The following is a 20,438-nucleotide window of genomic DNA, read 5'->3' on the forward strand; positions in this document are numbered from 1 at the left end:
CTTGATGGCTGGAGTAAAAATAAAAAGTCCGTTGCCCTAGCGTAATATGCAGAATGCAACAGGACGGTGGGAAACCATTAAGTGCAGCCCAGGCTAACCCAATCTGGTCAGATCTCAGATGCAAAGCAGGATTGGTCCTGGGAGGAGACTACCAAGCAAAGGCAGGTTTGCTGCACAGTGGCGGGCCATGGCAAACCATCTCTGAACATTTCATGCCTTGAAAACCGTACAAGGTGAGTACTCTAAGTCAGGTATGCCTTGACGGAACTCTCCAAACCATAAAAAAAAGAGAGAAACTTTTCCGTTTTCTCCTCTTCAGGCAGCTGAATTGCCAACAGGTAAAGTTGGCCCCATTATAGTGGACCTGCGACAGCAGCCGTTCATCCAGTGGAGTGAGTAATCAGTGAACAACTCGCTGCCGCTGCCGCAATCAAACCTACAGGTAAGTGTAAACTCTCTCCAGCTTCTGAAACAGGGTAGCTGCTGACTTGGTGTCTGTTTGTCGCTAGGCATATGAGGAGCAGGGGCAAGGCCGACAGGGATGGGTCTGACTGACCCTTAAAAGGATCGCCAGGTGTCAAAAGAGGATTTGGTTCCCCCACACCACTAGGAACAAAGGGCAGCTTATTTCCCTTCATATGGACCCGTTAAAGCAGGCTACATTTCAGCCCCCTGTTGTGGCGGAGGCGAAACTCAGGTTTCCCGGAAGACCCTTGCACAAAGGGATCCCCTTTCAGATACAGACACAGAATGTCCCAGCATCCTGCTCCTTGCAATATACAGCTTCCTTTCATATCCCTTTCTTTTCCAGCAGTTTTTCAACTAGTAGGGCTAACAGGAATAATAAATAAAACCCTTAGGATGGGTGACGAGATAACTTTCATTTGGTGGTTTTTTTTTTTTTTAAAGAGGAAGCTTTAGAACATTATTTAACTCCCTCGGTAACCAGATGTTTGCAGTCCTCCGAAAATACATCTTTACCTCTATGAGTTTCTCTCTCTCTCTCTCTCTCTCTTTTTCTATCTCCCCAGCGTTCCTTCTCAAGGGGAATTTACATAACAACATGGGACGCACAAAATGCTTAAAGCCACCAACCATGACAGTGCAAATTACTATCATTTGTCAATTCCGTGCGCCAAGGTGCTCCACTTCAGGCAACTGAGATTGGTTGCATGCTGCGTGTGGTTTTGTGTGGCGAGACGAGACCATCATGCATGGCATTCACAAATGCTTGATTGCTTTGGTGAGGGGGGGGGGAGGAGGAAGGAGAGGAGGCGGAGAACGCCGAGTGAGGAGTCCACAAGGCCTCAGGCCACTTACCCGCCATAAGCTGGAATCGGGGGAGGAGGAGCCGCTGCTCGAAACGTGTTGTAGACAGTACGTCCCCTGCCTCTTAGGTGGGCACCTCTGTACGCAGCTGCTGCGGTTGCGGCAGGATAAGGGAAACCCGGCACTAAGATACAGAGAGAAATCGGAAACACATCAGTTGTCTCCAAGAGGACAGGCCATAAAAAAAATAAATAAATCACATTCTTTTGGCACATTTGTTCCTACAAGAAGCAAAGACATAATACCAAATCAAGGACCGCATTCTCCAGTTCATCAGAAGGACCACTCAGTTTCATCACTCACTGTAGTTAATGCTTTTGGGGCCCTATATGTGCATTGTGTACATACACTGGGTGGCTTTTTATACACATTTTATAAGTATGCACAATTGCCATCACTGGAAGCATGATGGAATTTCTGGCTCGCCTCTCCATCAGGCCTCAGCCTCTGTTACTGGGTATTCCTCCTCCCACCACCACTGTCTTGATTGCTGCTGTGACAGTGAATCAATCACTAAGAACCTTGGGAATTGTAGTCTTTCATAGTTCTCAGTGGAAACAGTCAGAATCTGGACGTCCCAGTGCTAGGTGGGACAAAAAGAGAGAAGTACAAGAACGTTGAGCAGGTCTGGAGAGGTGACATGCAGATTTTCAAAACGAGTCCTGTTGAAGAAGACCAGGGAATCACAAAGCCCCAAAGCCTGTTTCCCACAGTGTTTGACCAGCGTTTCCCACAGCGTCTGCAGGAGAGGCACAGAGACCTCCTGTTATTGCTCCTCAACATTGGTATCCAGAGAGTCACTGCCTCGGAAGATGGAAGATCAATTTAATCTTCTTGCTATTGGTGGACCTATCCCCTAATCTTCTTGCTATTGGTGGACCTATCCCCTAATCTTCTTGCTATTGGTGGACCTATCCCCTGCATGACATTGTCTAATGTCCTCTGAAAACCCACCAGCAATCTTGTTCCTCTGTATACCACAAGGTGGTATGAAGAATTTCTTTTCGTCTGTTGTCATTCTACAGTCCTGCAGTTTCCTTGTGGACCTCCAATCCCCATTCTAGTACTGCGGGGATGGAAAGAAAAGGTCTCTTTTTTCCAACCCTTGCATAATTTTGTAAACCTCTGTCATGTTCCTTTCCATCATTTTTTTTCCAATGGAAATCCCCCAAACTCTAAGAAAATGTGCTCCAGCTATTTGATCATTTTTGGCCAGCCTTTTCTATACCATTGATTCTACACCTTTAATCTAGTTAGATTGCATCCCTTATATCTTAACTGGTCACAGAGAGGTTCTCTGAGCCTCTAACACAGTTCCATTAAAAATATAAGCTGTTTATTTTTTTCAGCGGGTGGAGGTGGTTTGTTCATTTTTTTAGGTTCTGTAAAAGCAGGTCAAGATAAATGGACCAATTTCCCTGGGAGCAAGCAATGCAATGGGTGAGCCCTCAATGATGTCACCTAAATGGATGTTCAGATCCTTGCTCCGGGGTAGATTTGAGAACCCGCGTCTTAATCAAGCAGGCAAGCAAAACAAATACTACAGAGCAAATCCCCCAATAAAAACAAATGAAGAGAGGTAATGATACATAGAATGCTTAATTTGAAGCTAGAACACATTGCCAAACCAGCCCTGGTTTGTCCATTGGGTTTCATACTACATTTTCAGAGCAATGCTGGAAAGAAACGAGATATAAGCACTCCTAGAAGTCTTAAGTCCGTAAAGAGAGAGATATGCCTAAAATCCACTAGGGACAGGGCCTTCTCTGTTGTGGCCCCTACATGGTGGAATCAGCTGCTGGAGGAGGTGAGGGCCCTGCGGGACCTTGTTCAGTTCCGCAGGGCCTGTAAGACAACCCTCTTCCGGCTAGCCTACACCTAGCTGAGATGAGAAACTAAATGTAGCTTTGCCAGACTCCTGTTATACATATTTTTGTAATGTTTAATTGTTTTTAAGGTTTTAACAGTTTTAAATGTTTAAATTGTTTATATATTTAAATACTTGTTTAATTTTATGTTTGACTATTTGTTGGGAGCCGCCCTGAGCCACTTGTGGGAAGGGCGGGATATAAATCATAAATAAATAAATATACATATATACATATACACACACACACACATATCTGTCTGTCTGTCTATCTATCTATCTATCTATCTATCTATCTATCTATCTATCTATCTATCTATCTATCTATCTATCTATCTATCTATCTATCTATCTATCTATCTATCTATCTATCTATCCCCTCAATCTCAGGTTCAAGTCTGATATTCTAGCGTCTACTTCACACTGACTCTCTCTTCCCCTGTGTGATCCAGGGACGGAGGGATTGTTGACCACAGAAACAAAAACAACACTATATGGAATAAAAGGGACAGAAATGTTCACACAGTCTTATCTCTAAGTATGATTCTATTAAGCTACTCTCTACAGATCAGACCACTGATAGCTCTAACCCAGAACTGCCCACAGGAACTGGCAAGTCGACCGTCAGGAGGTTTTTAACTGGAGATGTTGGACACTGATTCTGGAAACATCTGCATGTGCTCCAGACAGGGTTGCCAACTTACCCGCTGTGTCTAGCAATTTCCCACCACCACCTTCTGGGTCGCCACTGCTGCTCAAATGAGCATCCATGTGTCAACATCATTTCTGGGTAAAACCCAGAAGTCACATCACTAGTACTCTACAATTTCACTAATCTTGATGGTTCTACCATAAAGAGTGGCCAAAACGTACAGCACCGCCATCCCACAGCATTGATATTTGAATCCATCCCAGTATAAATATAGAGCGCCAAATAACATTTAACAACACTAATGTATGCAGTGCTAAATATGAAGTAATAATACTGATGCCATCTTGGATCTTAGGGATTGCAACTGTAAGTGTATGAAATGATTTTTAATAATTTTATTGTTTCTGTTTTTAACTTTTCTATATCTTAACTGTTGTTAGCCTCCCCGGGGCCCACTAGGGGTGGGCGGGATATAAATATAATAAACAAACAAACAAACATTGGTGATGCCACATCCGGATTTTAGGCAGAAATGGTGTCACCGATGTCTTCTCCACCCCACACCCCACCTCAGAGTCTCCTAGGGATTTTCACAAACTGCACAACTGAGATTTGACCTATTCCATTTAACCCAACTAGTTTTGGGTTTTTTTAAAAGCACACTGCAAACAACTGACTATACTCTCAGCCATTTGTAGACATGGGACTATCAGGGGCAATGACTGGCCTACTGAATTGCGAGCACATGCCCAATTGCTGTGCGGAATCATGGTTGTGACATCATAGTCTCATGACAAGTTTAGGAAAAGCCAAAGTTATGACCTCGCCGCTGGGGAGGGGGAGCTCCATGCCACAAGAACACACGAAGCATTAGAGGACCAACTGGTAGAAGAAGAAGAAGAAGATGAAGAAGATATTGGATTTATATCCCGCCTTCCACTCCAAAGAGTCTCAGAGCGGCTCACAATCTCCTTTACCTTCCTCCCCCACAACAGACACCCTGTGAGGTGGGTGGGGTTGAGAGGGCTCTCACAGCAGCTGCTTTTTCAAGGACAACCTCTGCCAGAGCTATGGCTGACCCAAGGCCATTCCAGCAGGTGCAAGTGGAGGAGTGGGGAATCAAACCCGGTTCTCCCAGATAAGAGTCCGCACACTTAACCACTACACCAAACTGGCTCTGTATGTAGAAGCAGCTGTATGTTCCAGAGGTGGGAAAAGAAAGACAAGGGAGAGCCTTTGAGGAAAGGGTGGTCTTTCCTATGTACCTATGCTAAAGGGAATCCAACAAGGGGGTAGGAAGCATACAGACTAGCAGAAGAGCCTTCTTCTATAAGGCCTTACAACCCACAGTTGTAAGTCTTAAAATCATCCTGTATTTTGGCTGATGAGTCCTCAAATGTGTATTTTATGCACTGTATACAGAGGCCTGCCTTTTCAGAAGACCGGAGAGTTTCTGATTAATCACACGCATATCCAGGGGAGAGACGACAGCCGCCAGCAAGTAGCCTTTGCGTCAGAGAAGGTAAGTTGGCCCCAAGTCCCCATTATGTTCACACCTGATCAACAAATGCATGCTAATTTCTCCTAAATGACAATAATAAATATCTCTCCTTCCCATTCATTTTCATACTAAATGAGATAAATAATTGTCTGGAGTGCTACCTGGCAGTAAAATTTAATGCATGCGCTGAAAAAAAAAAATTTAAAACCTAAAACACAAAAGAGAGTGCCTACCATGCTGTTCAACACTAGAGAGTCCCCCTAGATGAGGAATGCATTATAAACTGTATATTCAAGTTTCGAAGCTCAGGGGCCAATGACAAAGTACCAGATGCGCAGCCCGACAGGGGGGCAGATTCCCCATCAAAGCCATAAAAATGCTCAGCCCCTTTAACGGCCAATTATTCTTTGCATTCCGGCTCTAATTTGGATTTGCATAAGAGCGCCATATGCCAAAAGGAAGGTGTGCCGTCACAATGGATGAATGAATCTCCCTCCTCATTACCGCGCTCTGCTCCCCATGCGCCAGCCACCCAGCTACCCTCTCGCTACAAGCATGGGGGTGCTTTCGCCCCCAAGTCATTTAGCTCAAGTTTGTGTGGGGTTTAGTGGGGTTGTGAGAAATTACAGCCCTGTTCTTTGAATTCTGTAAGCCGCATTTGCACATCTTTGCACAAGCGACAGCCTACAAATCCTTCGCTTGAGACAACAAAAAAAAATGTGCAATACCTCTGCCAATTACATGGGTGGACTCACACAGAGGTGCCTTGGGAGTTCGAAGCGGGAAGAAGGACTGAGAGAATGTTCGTGTCTACATATAACGTACAGTGCTCATTTACCGAACCGCAAACGCCACTGAAAAATATGTATATTTCACAGGGAAACTGAATGCAAGGCAAGAGAGTGGCGTGAAAATAAAGAACCATGGGTTCGCTTCACATGAACTGAAACTGAAATGGGAATTTTCTGGTCGAACCAGCTAGGGTGAGACATTCAAAGGCAACCCCTAGCAGGGGATGCACATCTGACCCTTCCAAGAATCACATTCCATCAACGAAGCTGGAAGACACAGTTATGGTGGTTCGCTCTATGACAAAAAGAGACTGCAATAACAGCAGCATGTACCGGTACATGTAGAAAGGTATGCACCATCCATTCCAGCAGAATAAGCCCTTGGTCACATGCATTTCTATGCATCAGCCACAGAAACTGGTAGACGGGAAATTAAATTGCTCCCCCTCTTGTTTCACTAATTCACACTGTATTTATACTTGTACGAGAGGAACATTTCGACAATCATTAATTTGCCATTGTACTAAACTCCACTTTGATATTCAACTGTACTGCTGAAGCGAATTTCGGACAAACTTTCCTCCCCCCCCCCCCCCCGTAAAGGGCAGTCTCATTTGGAATTCATTGAAAAGAAAACACACACACACATACACAATTTCTAATTAATGTACAAGTTTAATCACCATTCCCCACATGGAAGAGCAATTTTTCACTGTTCATTTGCTTGGTGTAATCTCCTAACTGACATAACAGAGCCGCCACAGCCTATAAATCTGTTCCCATTTGTTCTTTTAATATTCATATCGCATTGAAGTACAGCTGCTTCTTGCAGCAGTCTATTACAACGTGCAGAAGTGTCGATAAAATATTACGAAAAGACGTGATAGATTTGCCGGCCGCCATTTATTTTTTCAAAGGGGGAGGGGATGCCACGGCTGGTTCCCCTTTGCTTGCCGCCGACTGGGTGACGATTAGTGATTAATTGCCTTAGTACAAATTGACACGGAACAGAGGAAATTGACACAGCTCTGATTAATTAACTGTGGGGGTTTTTTTTAAAAGAAGGGGGAGGCAGTTACAAAAAGTAGAACTGGTGTCATGCATTTTGGGAAAGGCAAACCCAGCATTTTGAGGCTGGATTCTCTTCACAGAAGATTTTGTAACAAAGAAAATAAGAAGAAAACAAAGCCCATTGAAATCTAAAATGAGCTACTTTGGGTGAGAACAAAAATTCATGTGGTCTAGCATCTTTCCTCCCTCCTGGTGGAACAGTGGTTTAGAACATAACAGCAGTCATGATGGGTCAAATCAATGGTCCATCTAGTCCTCCATCCTTTTCACACGGTGGTGGACCACATGATCCCAGAAGCGCTATTAGTGCATCTCCCAACAATGGTATTCAGGGGGTTAGTGCCTCAGAACATGATGGTTCCATTGAATCACTGGCCTCCTCCTTCATGAGTTGATATACGGAGGCCATCCACTCCATTCTGTGGCAGTGATTTCCATAGGTTAACACACTGAATGAAGATGCATTTCTTTTTCTGTCTGCTTGTCGGCTTATATGAATGCCCCAAAGTTCTAGAATTATGGGAAAGGGAGAAAGAGTTCACTTTTTTCACCCGATGTATAATCACAGACAGGGCCGGCCCTAGGGTGCATGGCACCCCAGACAGCCTCGCTGCCCCCTCCACAGCGCTGTGCCCCCCCATGGACCTGCGCCGCCCCCCTCCGCTGCGCCTCCCCTTCACTCCCTCCCCATTTCAATGTCTGGGAAGGGATGGTGGAGCGCCATGCTCCCCAGGCTGCCCCCCCAACGATCAGCGTAAAACATGCCGGAGGCTGAAAGCTCCTATGCTGGCCCTCTGGCGTGATCAAGATCAGTGTGGGGTTGAGGGGGAAGCAGCGGTGAAAAAGAACAAGTAAGCCGCTGAAAGAGCATCCTCCTCCTCCCCCCTTCCTTCCTAGATTGCGCTGAATGCCTAACTTGCCTAGTGGGCGGGCCAGCCCTGATCACAGAAACATTTTCAGATGCTACTGAAATTCTGTAAGCAAGGCATGGAGGCCAAGGACTGCCCCTGTTATTACTCTCCTAGCAGTTACTACTTGGGGATAGTCTATTATTCATGCGACGGTCACCTCGAGATTAGACTACTGCAATGCCCTCTACACGGGGCTGCCCATGTCTTGAATTCGGAAGCTGCAGCTGGTGCAGAATGCAGCAGACAGGCTGTTACTGGGCCTCCCTAGTCGGGACCATATACAACCGGGGCTGAGGAGACTGTACTGGCTGCCGATAGTATTCCAGATTCGCTACAAGGTGCTGGTTATTACCTTTAAAGCCCTATATGGCCGAGGACCTGCCTACCTTAGGGACCATCTCTCCCCATATATTCCCCAGAGGGTACTTAGATCTGGATCGCACAACCTATTAGTAATCCCCGGGCTGAGGGAGGCTACTAGAGAAAGAGCCTTCTCTATTGCGGCCCCCCACTGGTGGAACCAACTCCCAGACGACGTAAGAGCCTTGCGGGACCTTGTTCAGTTCCGCAAGGCCTGCAAAACAACATTATTTCGAATGGCCTTCAACCAAAGTGTGTAGATGCCCAACATCACTGAAGAATGGCATGACGTTAGCACCAAACTGTACTAATAATTTTAAATTGTAACCTGTTTTAACTTCTTAATTTGTGATTCTGGTTGTTTTATTGTTTTACCGTTGACATTATGATGTTGTTAGCCGCCCTGAGCCGGCTTCGGCGGGGAGGGCGGGATATAAATGTGAAAAATAAATAAATAAATTACGGAAAACTGAGCTTCTGGTGAGACCTCGTCAGGGTGCAGCCCATTTTGTCAAAGCGGTGCATGAGAGAAGACTGTTCCTTGTTTGTATTGGCCGTTGATTTCCCCTTTTGGTGTAGCTGATCATCCATTCTGCTCATTCACTTTGTAATCTGTGCAAACATCTAGTCCTTGCATTCCTACCTCTGAACCAAAGTTTACTGTGGAGCAGATGGCAGCCATTCACAACTTTAAACAAGACATTGTTCCCTCCCTCAGTTCGTCCTGGGTCTAAACGGGGCTAATTATTTTATGCCTTTATTTTTTTAAAAAAAATTATACACTGCCTTTATATCAAAATAGGATCCCCAAGGTGGAGACAGCTTGGTGTGCAAGGGTTGTTGTTGCCACAACACAGGGGGGAAAAAAATTCTGGGTGAGGTTGCAACTTGCAGTGTATCGGGAAAACTAAATCTACCTGTATTTTTTTTTTTAAGGTGCCATAGAATTTTGGCTTAAAGTGAATTTTCAATGAGATGGGGAGAGACAGAGAGAAAAGCAGACAGCCTTTATTGAGTATTGGCAAAAACACCTGGAGGGTACAGAATTCTCTCTCTCTCTCTCTGGAGATTTGATACAGGCTGATAGATGTGCATGTGTCTCTTTGCTTCTATCTGGACCCTACCTGTATATTTGCAAATAAACCCAATACTGCAAAAACACCATAAACCTTCAGTGCTCTCTCCTCCAATGGCAATCACATTCCAATAAATGCCATTCCCTGGAATCAAATCAAATGAACATACAAATTTGTCTTCTACTGAGTCAGACCCTTGGAATATCAAGGTCAGCACCTCCTCTGACTGGCGGTGGCTCTCCAGAGACTCGGGTCAAGGTCCTTCCCATCACCTACAACCTGGTTCTTTTAAATTAGAGATGGTGGGGACCGAACCCGGGGCCTTCTGCATGCAAAGCAGATGACCTACCCCTGAGCCACAGCCCCGCTCCATCTCGGCTAACAATACAAAAAAAACAAAGAAAACTGGGAATATTCAGGGCCTTTTTTGTAGCAGGAGCTCCTTTGCATATTAGGCCACACACCCCTGATGTGGCCAATATTCCAAGACCTTACAAGGCTCTTAGTACAGGGCCTACTGTAAGCTCTTAGAGGACTGGCTACATCAGGGGTGTGTGGCCTAATATGCAAAGGAGTTCCTGCTACAAAAAAAGCCCTGGGAATATTTGCCCGTTCCTAAATACACCCACATGTCTCCTCTCTCCTCTCCATAATGTGCAGTAGAAATGCCTCATATTCTGACATGACATTATGAACTTCCCCACCCAACTGGACTGCCTGCCTGTTGATCACAAAGCTCGGAATGTTACAAAGTCAGGAGAGGGGGAAGTTGAATTACGTTGTTCCGAGAGGAGCAGACAATGGGCCGGGCTCTTCTGGGGAACGTTCGCATGGGTGTATATGTGTGTGTGTACGTGTATACACAGACACAGGGCTTTTTTTGCAGCCGGAACTCCTTTCCATATTAGGCCACACACCCCTGATGTAGCCAATCCTCCAAGAGCTTGCAGGGCTCTTGGTACAGGGCCTGTTGTAAGCTCCAGGAGGATTGACTACATCAAGGGCATGTGGCCTAATATGTAACGGAGTTCCTGCTACAAACAAAGCCCTCTATTTTTTTTTTCTAAAATCAGAGACACACTCTTACTATTGCATTTTGGCTTTACCGTGTATATTTGTGTTTGTCTGTTTTCCCCCTTTCCCCTTCACTTCCTTTTCTGGGAAGTTAGTTCACCCTGTGCATTACATGCATTCTATAAGCTGAGCTCTTTGGAACTCTTGTCAGTATGGATTCTCTACGTCAGGAGCTTATTTTGTCGCTTTTTATTTTGATCATATTGTCTTGCTGCATCTACCTTTTGAACTTTGCCTGTCTGAATCTGATCCTAGGATAATGGTATAGATGTGTTATAGATTTTTGTCTGGGGGGAGGGTGGGATTTAAAGTATTTTGTGAATATTTAACTGCACTTGCTGTATATAACAACAACAACAACAACAACAACAACAACAACAACAATAATAATAATAATAATAATAATAATAATAATAATAATAATAATATTATTTATACCCCACCCTCCCCACCGAGGCAATTGAGTTGTTAATACAGCCAACTGTGCAAGAACATATTGTTAAGCTTGGATTTATTTATATTTATATATTTATATTCAGACACAATTGATTGTGTATTAGAAATGGTCCTGAAGAGATCTGTAGAGAAAGGCTGAAAGGGGAAGGGACTTACAACTAGTTACAGGGCCCTCTGCAACCACAACCTGAATTCTCCCAGGCTGTTGTCTAAAGACCTTTCAGCCTCGCCTGGGGAAGTTGTCCTTTGCCCACATGGCTCCCTGATTGGTTACAGCACTAATGATTCTCCTAGAGATTATTACATGCTTGTAAGCCAAACCTAGGACTTTGTCTGAGCAACTGCACAGTGCATCGCTCTCGTGCGCTCCTCTTGAGTCGCCTCCTGGAACTCTTAAGAAAAAACCACTTTCGCAACTGATACTCCCCAAAGGTCTCTATGGAAGGATTATTGCATGGTTTGCCATACAACAATTGCATGGCTTCCATACAATATTGAATGGTTTTCTATACAAAACCGTATTTTCCATATCTCTCTCTCGGCTTGACTTCGCGAACAAATATTTAAGAAGGGTGCATTAGTCCACGTCTGCTGCAGGCTCGCTGGTGGCTGACAAGACCAATGCGGGACAGGCAGACCTGGCCACAGTGGCTGCAGGGAAAAGTCTGATTTGGGGTTGGTGCTGTAGCAGTGCGATTCTTCCTCAATCTCCTTTTGTCCTCAAGACCAGCTATGCATGCGTTCTCAAAGGAAGAGACAGCCTGGTGAATGGTGTGCCTCCATGCTTTGCAATCTGAGGCTAGGTCAGACCACTGGTGATGGTTGATGCGACAGGTGCCAAGGGATTTCTTCAAGGAGTCCTTGTACCTCTTCTTTGGTGCCCCTCTATTTCGATGGCCGGTGGAAAGTTCGCCATACAGGGCAATCTTGGGAAGGCGGTGGTTTTCCATCCTGGAAATATGCCCTGCCCAGCGCAGCTGCGTCTTCAACAGCAGTGCCTCGATGCTTGTAACCTCCGCCCGCTTGAGGACGTCAGTGTTGATCACAAAGTCACTCGAGTGGATGTTGAGGATGGTGCGAAGGCAGCGCTGATGAAAGCGCTCAAGGAGTCGCAGGTGATGACGGTATAAAATTCACGATTCGGAGCCGTAGATGAGGGTTGTCATCACAACCGCTTTGTAAAAATTGATCTTTGTGCCTTTTTTCAGATGCTTGTTGCTCCACACTCTTTTGTGCAGTCGGCCAAATGCACGGTTTGCCTTTGCCAGCCTGTTGTCAATCTCCTTGTCGATCTTGGCATCTGAGGAGATGATGCACCCCAGGTAGCTGAACTGCTGGACTGCCTTCAGAACTGATTCACCCACAGTGATGCAGGGAGCGTGATAATCTTCCTGGGGTGCAGGCTGGTGGAGAACTTCTGTCTTCTTCAGACTAACTTCTAGGCCGAATAGTTTGGCAGCCTCTGCAAAGCAGGACGTCATATGCTGCAGAGCTGATACCGAGTGGGAGACGAGTGCAGCGTCATCAGCAAACAGTAGCTCTCGGATAAGTTTTTCCATTGTCTTGGAGTGAGCCTTTAGTCGCCTCAGGTTGAACAGGCTGCCATCGGTGCGATAGTGGATGTAGACACCATCGTCATCATCTAGATCTACTGCGGCTCTTTGAAGCATCATGCTAAAGAAGATCGTAAAGAGAGTTGGCGCGAGAACGCAGCCTTGCTTTACACCTGTGCCTATTGGGAAGGGCTCCGAGAGGTCATTGCAGTGTCTGACTTGGCCTCGCTGGTCTTCATGTAGATGGATGATCATGCTGAGGAACCTTGGGGGACATCCTAAACGCTCCAAGATTTGCCACAGGCCTTTCCTGCTAACGGTATCGAAAGCTTTGGTAAGGTCGACAAAAGTCACATATAGACCCTTCTTCTGTTCCCTGCATTTCTCTTGGAGCTGCCTGAGAACAAATACCATGTCAGTGGTGCTCCTGTTAGCTCTGAAGCCGCACTGGCTCTCTGGAAGGAGTTCTTCTGCAATGGTGGGCACCAGTCTGTTCAGGAGTATTCTGGCAAGGATTTTGCCTGCGATGGAGAGCAGGGTTATCCCCCAGTAGTTGGAGCAGTCTGACTTTTCCCCTTTGTTCTTGTGTAGAGTGATGATGATTGCATCGCGAAAGTCCTGTGGTAGTTTGCCTTGTTCCCAGCAGGTGACAAGTACTTTGTGAAGTGTGCTATGTAGTACTGTGCCCCCATGCTTCCAGATCTCTGGTGGGATTCCATCAACTCCCGCTGCCTTGCCACTTTTCAGTTGCTTGATGGCTTTAACAGTCTCTTCTAGGGTGGGGATCTCATCCAACTCTGTTTTCACTGGTTGAAGTGGGGTGAGGTGGATTGCTGAATCTTGAACTACGCGGTTGGCACTGAAGAGAACCTGAAAATACTCCGACCACCGGTTCAGTATGGATGCCTTGTCTGTGAGGAGCACTTGGCCGTCTGCACTACGCAAGGGACTCTGAGCCTGATATGATGGGCCATATACTGCCTTCAGGGCTTCGTAGAACCCTCTTAAATCACCAGTGTCTGCACACAGCTGGGTTCTCTCTGCAAGCTTGGTCCACCACTCGTTCTGAATGTCTCGAAGCTTGCGCCGGAGGTTGCTACATGCAGCGTGAAAGATTGCTTTTTTCCCGGGACAGGAGGGCTGAGCAAGATGTGCTTGGTAGGCAGATCTCTTTTTCGCTAGTAATTCTTGGATCTCTTGATTGTTCTCGTCAAACCAGTCCTTGTTCTTCCTTGTGGAGAACCCGAGGACTTCTTCAGAGATCAACAGGATGGTAGTTTTTAGGTGTTCCCAGAGTGCTTCTGGAGAAGGGTCTGTGGGGCAACTGGGGTCCTCAATTCTTGACTGGAGTTTTGCCGGGAAGGCAGCTTTAACTTGGCTGACTGAAGGCTGCCAACCTGAAGCTTCCTCCGAGGGATACCTCCTCTCCTGGGTGTGGGTTTAAAGTGAAGACGGAGATTGCAGCGTACAAGATGATGATCCGTATGACATTCCGCACTGGGCATTACTCGGGTGTGTAAGACATCTCGAAGGTCTCTCTGGCGCACCAGAATGTAGTCGATAAGGTACCAGTGCTTGGACCGTGGGTGCATCCAGGTTGTCTTCAGGCTGTTCTTCTGCTGAAAGATTGTGTTGGTGATGGTGAGCTGGTGCTCCGGGCAGAATTCTAGCAGGAGGCGCCCGTTATCATTGCAGTTGCCAATGCCGTGTTTGCCAAGTACTCCTTTCCAGGCTTCCGAGTCTTTACCTACTCTGGCATTGAAGTCGCCAAGGATGATCACCTTGTCCTCTGTAGGGGTCTTCCGTACGAGGTTGCGTAGATCAGCATAGAACTTGTTCTTTTCTGCAGGATCTGCTTGAAGGGTTGGGGCATACACACTGAAGAGTGTTGCATGCTGCTTGTTTTGAAGTGGGAGGCGCATGGACATGATGCGATCTGAGTGACCTGTTGGCAGGTTTTCGAGTTTGGAGGCAATGGAGTTCCTGACTATGAAGCCAACGCCAGAAAGGCGGCTCTCAGCCTTTGACTTACCCGACCAGTAGAGGGTATAGCCAGCACGATGTTCTTGAAGACTACCTTCCTCAGGGAAACGGACCTCACTGAGAGCTGCTATGTCAATATTCAACCTGAGAAGTTCATGGGCAACTAGAGCAGAGCGTCGTTCAGGGCGACCACTGTCTACTGTGTCAAGCATGGTTCTGATGTTCCAACATGCAAGCTTCAGTCTTTGCACACTTTGTGAGGCAGGTGCATGCATTTTCTTTGTTGTTATTTTTTGACCGCAAGTAAGGATGCCCGTTGACCGCGGCTAGCCAACTGGGGGGGGGGAGAAGAGCTTTGTTTAGGCCACCTTTTCTAGGCCCCTCTCCATGTGGAGCAAGCAGTGCTGTCCCTAGATAAGGCTGCTTGGTTGTTCAGGGTGCTGCCGAAAGATGCTTTCGTCTCCGGGTCAGCATCAGGCGACCAATACCCTGAACCAACTACATGCAGGATCGGGACTGCGGCTTCCAGTGGCATCTTCCACCTGCCGTTTCGCCCCTTGCCCATCGCTGCAGGACTTGGTGTGTTGTGGGTTGTGGATGAGGATATGCCCTTCAGGCCTGCGCAGAGGAATTTTTAGGTGAAGCACAGTGTGCGCGGTACTGGCTCCACCCTTTCACCTTGGGGTCATCTGCCATGGCCCAGTAAGCTGGGACGCCGGCAGCGAGTCCTCCAGGTGGTAGGTGTTACATTAACGAGCTCTATCTGCCCGGTTTTGATGTCAGAGTTTTCCTTCTCTTGGCTGGCGAGGTTGGTGAGCCCAGCCTGCCCATCCGGTTATACCACCGGACATTCGGTCACACCATGACGTGGCAAACTCTGTGAGAAACGGGGGGGGGGGGGGACCAGCGGGAAGGTGTTGACACGGATGCAGTAATGCAGGAGAGGCCATTGCAGTGACCATCTGCCAGGCATAGCCAGACAGTGACCACGCGGCGTTTACTACAGCGGGAAAGGAGAGGCTATGTATTGTGCATACACTTTCCCTGGGGGGGGCAGGATACCCAAGAGGGAGCCCACCCCCCCATTTCCATATAATACAGTGCTTACCAAATATCGTGAAAAGATGCTTGCCAACAAGTTGATGTTGTGAAGATCCTTAAAGAGCTAGAGTGGGAGTGTGACAGGATAATCACTCAACCATTTATTGAGGGTCCCCCCTAGAGGAGGAGACTGGGTTTACCCTGCCACTCACTTGGAGTCTCAGAGTGGCCTACATTCTCCTTTCCCTTCCTCTCCCCTCAACAGATACCCTGTGAGGCAGGTGAGACTGAAAGAACTCAGAGAGATCTGTGACTGACCCAAGGTCATCCATGTGGAGGAGTGGGGAATCAAACCTGTTTCTCCCAGATTAGAGTTTGTGCACTTAACCACTACACCAGACTCGCTCTACACTTAACCACTACACCAAACCCATGGGCCATGATGAACAAGACCACTGGAAAGTCCATCTCCAACCACTGGTTCTGACCGGGGGCAGCTCTCCAGCATCTCTGGCCTGTCCTAGTCCTTCTACTCAACAACGGGGAAAAACTCAGCCCTTCAGCACATTCACTCCATCGCCATATAAATCGTTCTGTTTCCTGTGGGAATGCTGGGACAGGTGCAATTCTCCATGGCAGTTGGAGCAACTGCTCTCCATCTTTTTTTTCTCCTCAGCAGAGGTGGTCTCTTTGGCCCTGCTGCTGACACCCATTCTGTTTAAAATGTCATTCTACGCTGCCCAGAAACTGTTTTTCGATAGCTATCAACATTAGCGATATCATGGATATGGGCTGCACTCTGGAACAATGAAACTGTCTAATACTGAGTCGGAACATGAGTCCATTTAGAAGAAGAAGAATTGCAGATTTATACCCCGCCCTTCTCTCTGAATCAGAGACTCAGAGCGGCTTACAATCTCCTTTATCTTCTTCCCCCACGACAGACACCCTGTGAGGTGGGTGGGGCTGGAGAGGGCTCTCACAGCAGCTGCCCTTTCAAGGACAACCTCTGCCAGAGCTATGGCTGACCCAAGGCCATTCCAGCAGCTGCAAGTGGAGGAGTGGGGAATCAAACCCGGTTCTCCCAGATAAGAGTCCGCACACTTCACCACTACACCAAACTGGCTCTCATCCTCTGACAAATTAGCATCCTCTGACAAATTAGATTAGAAATGGTTTCACATTTCTCACCTCAGCTGTTAGAAGCTAGAAGCCCCTATCTGCTTGCTCCTTTGTGTGAATGAACCCTCCCCTTTTTTGGCTATATCCTCTATCATTGCACCAAACCATTCTCTACCATTGCACCACAGATTTCACACTTCTTTTTCAACACGACTCATGCATCAACCAGTCAGCATCACACATAGCACTGCATTCTTTGGGCAAATGACACATATCCCATTCATAAATATGGTAAACACTATTTTAAAAAAAGGAAAGAAATAGATAGATAGATAGATAGATAGATAGATAGATAGATAGATAGATAGATAGATAGATAGATAGATAGATAGATAGATAGATAGATAGATAGATAGATAAATTTATTGTCATTGTTCTCCACAAAAAGAGAGCAACGAAATGAGGTGCTCTTCCACAAACATACCAACACATCCAAATACATACGACTTACAGACACAGTCTACAAAACCAACACTGAAAGGTAGGGGGACTGAGAGCAATAACAAAAAACAACAACAAATAATACAGAACATATGAAGCTGCCTTATACTGAATCAGACCCTTGGTCCATCAAAGTCAGTATTGTCTACTCAGACTGGCAGCGGCTCTCCAGGGTCTCAAGCTGAGGTTTTTCACACCTATTTGCCTGGACCCTTTTGAGTTGGAGATGCCAGGGATTGAACCTGGGACCTTCTGCTTCCCAAGCAGATGTTCTACCACTGAGCCACCGTCCCTCCCCAAAGTTATACAGAGAACATTTACTCCTTCCTGCTATATTAACTAGAAATGCCAGCGATTACACTGGGGGGCAGTGCACTTGAGGAGAGGAGGTGGGCTTTTTTTTCAAAAACTGACATGGCAAAATTGATGAAGAAAGCTAAAGTGGGATTTCAAAGTATCCAGAGTGGTCTAGGTTCAAAGTTCATGCAAAAGGGTGTGAAATGCAGTGTCAAGATCCCAATGGGTGTGGGCTGCCCACCTGCAGAAGGGGGATAATGTGGTGCCCCTCTGCTCTCATGGCCGTTTGGCTTAACTGTGAACGGACAGACCTGCCTCTGAAGACCTGGACTTGCAGCTGTCGACTTGGCCATAAACGCTTCTCTCAAGATGGCAGCTAGGAAGGGGTCTCCACGTCTGAACACAGATTCTTCCTAGGTCTCTGCACCTTCTCTCAGGACGATCATACAACTTCAGCTTCTCAAGTTTAGTGTAGTGGTTAAGTGTGAGGACTCTAATCCGTGAGAACCGGGTTATGATTCCCCACTCCTCCACATGGACCTGCCGAGTGACCTTGGGTCAGTCACAGTTCTTGGAAGAGCTGCTCTCTAAAGAGTAGTCTCTTCCTCCTCCTTTCTTCAGAGCCCAGAAGACTTTCCCCCCAACCCCGCTACTGCTCTCCCTTTTCATGTTATATGGATGACATTTCTCTTGAGAGACTGCCTTGCCTATATTTCCGCCTGCAAATGGGGCATTTTTTTTTTTACCGTTAAACATCTGCTGATATGGATAAAATAAATGGAAAAATGCAGAACTCCTCCCTGCGCAAAACGCACAATGTCCAAATATGTCAGGAGATTGTTTTTCCCCTCCATCATATTACTCCCAATTACCAGCAGCTGATTTTTTTTTTTTATTTCCTCAAGTCATAACAAAACACTATGAATTGATTTAAGTAACATATCAAACATGGCTAGGTTTCTAAATGTCTTCTAATGAAATCTCCCTTCCCTTTTCCACAGCATAATCCACAGATGTATTGAGAACTCCCCCCTGGGCAGGATTCATGCAGCATTTCATGGGAGAAAAGCAAGACTGTATTTCATTCTTCCAGAGTTCAATCTGATGGGGATGGTCAATTTCCTTTAGTCCTAAATTTTGGAGAGTTTTATGCATGGTGCAAAGAAGGATGTATACAAATAGATGCACCAGTTTCAGATTTGAAAGTTTACGTGGTAAAAGGAATGGAACTAGTACCTTTTTTGAAGTAAAATGTTAATAAACACACTATCAAAATTAGATCAGGCCTCTGAACACAGTCAGGATAGTTTCAAGACCCGGTCATGATGAAATCTGCATAATGGAATTTCAAGAGAATAGTTTGCTCCCAATTGTTACTGAGGAGGAATATCACTACACAGATTGCCGAAGAACGCAAAATAGCACCAAAAGCATCTAAAATGGGGGAAGTATCTGCTTTAGTGAAGGTAACTTCCCCCAGAACTACATCTGGAATGCTCAGAATCGGAATGAAATCTATCTACAATCCTTTAATGACTTTTCAGTATCAGAGCTTCACACTTTTTGAAACGAGTCTTATCTGATGCTTCAGTGTATGATAGTTACTGTAGAAAGTGATATAGTGCATGATGCTGACTTAGGGGAGGGACGGTGGCTTTTAGGGGAGGGGCGGTGGCTCAGTGGTAGAGCATCTGCTTGGGAAGCAGAAGGTCCCGGGTTCAATCCCCGGCATCTCCAAAAAAGGGTCCAGGCAAATAGGTGTGAAAAACCTCAGCTTGAGATCCTGGAGAGCCGCTGCCAGTCTGAGAAGACAATACTGACTTTGATGGACCAAGGGTCTGATTCAGTATAAGGCAGCTTCATATGTTCATATATTGATCCACAAACAACACTGAAGAACAGACACATTTTATGGGGAAAGTTTGGTGTGAAGTGACCCAGTTTTTTTTTGGTTTTTTTTTTTTTGCTGTCCAGTCACAGGTGACTTCTGACAACCTCTCATGGGGTTTTCAAGGCAAGAGACATTCAGAGGTGGTTCTGCCGTTACCCTCCTTTGCATAGCAACCATGGACTTCTTTGGTGGTCTCCCATCCGAGGCCGACCCTGCTCGGCTTCTGAGATCTGACCAGATTAGGCTAGCCTGTGCCGTCCAGGTCATCAAGGCAAGAGACAGAGGTGGCTTGCCCTTGCTTCCCTCTGCAGAGCAACCCTGGTCTTCCTTGGTGGTCTCCCACCCAACTGCTAACCAGGGCTGACCCCTGTTTAGCATCTGAGATCTGATGAGATTGGATTCACTGGGCAACCCAAGGCAAGGCAAGAGATGGAGGTGGCTTGCAACTGCCTGCCTCTGTGTATCAATCCTGGTTTCCCTTGGTGGTCTCCCATCCCAGTACTAACTAGGACCGACCCTGCTTAGATTCAGAGACCTGACAAGATCATGCTAGCCTGGGCCGTCCACATCAAGACAAAAGACTAACAGAGATGGTCTGCCATTGCCTGCCTCTGCATAGCAACCCTTGACTTCTCTGGTGGTCTCCCATCCTAGTACTAACCAGGGACAACCCTACTTAGCTTCTCAGATTTGACAGGATTGGACTGGCCAAGCCAGGACAACTCATGGTCTCTACCAACTAAGGCAGCATAGATGAGAAATGGAAAAGCCTGTAAAAGTTGGTGGTTCCTTCAACATGGGCTGGCCCCAAGAGACAGCTGGTAGATTGTCTCGAGGTTGTGGAAATCACAGGAGGAGCAAGCTTGCTCATCCAAGCTTCCACATCAGCAATGAAGGGAAGAGGTAATGGGGCAGATTGCTCCAAATCCCCTTATTCCAATAGAGTCAGAAGCCCAAATAAC

General features: G+C 46.4%; 1 protein-coding gene across 26 annotated transcripts in view; it reads right to left on the bottom strand.

Annotated features, from left to right (window-relative positions):
* RBFOX1 (RNA binding fox-1 homolog 1) overlaps window positions 1-20,438 on the bottom strand; it is a 1,171,625-nt gene that overhangs the window by 61,213 nt on the left and 1,089,974 nt on the right. For all 26 annotated transcript variants that reach the window (XM_060260455.1, XM_060260432.1, XM_060260436.1 and 23 more), the window contains one exon: window positions 1,321-1,453. In XM_060260455.1, coding sequence (XP_060116438.1) covers window positions 1,321-1,453 — 133 coding nt within the window. The remainder of the gene's footprint in view (window positions 1-1,320; window positions 1,454-20,438) is intronic.

Source organism: Heteronotia binoei, chromosome 20, assembly GCF_032191835.1.
Source record: "Heteronotia binoei isolate CCM8104 ecotype False Entrance Well chromosome 20, APGP_CSIRO_Hbin_v1, whole genome shotgun sequence".
Lineage (NCBI taxonomy): Eukaryota > Metazoa > Chordata > Lepidosauria > Squamata > Gekkonidae > Heteronotia > Heteronotia binoei.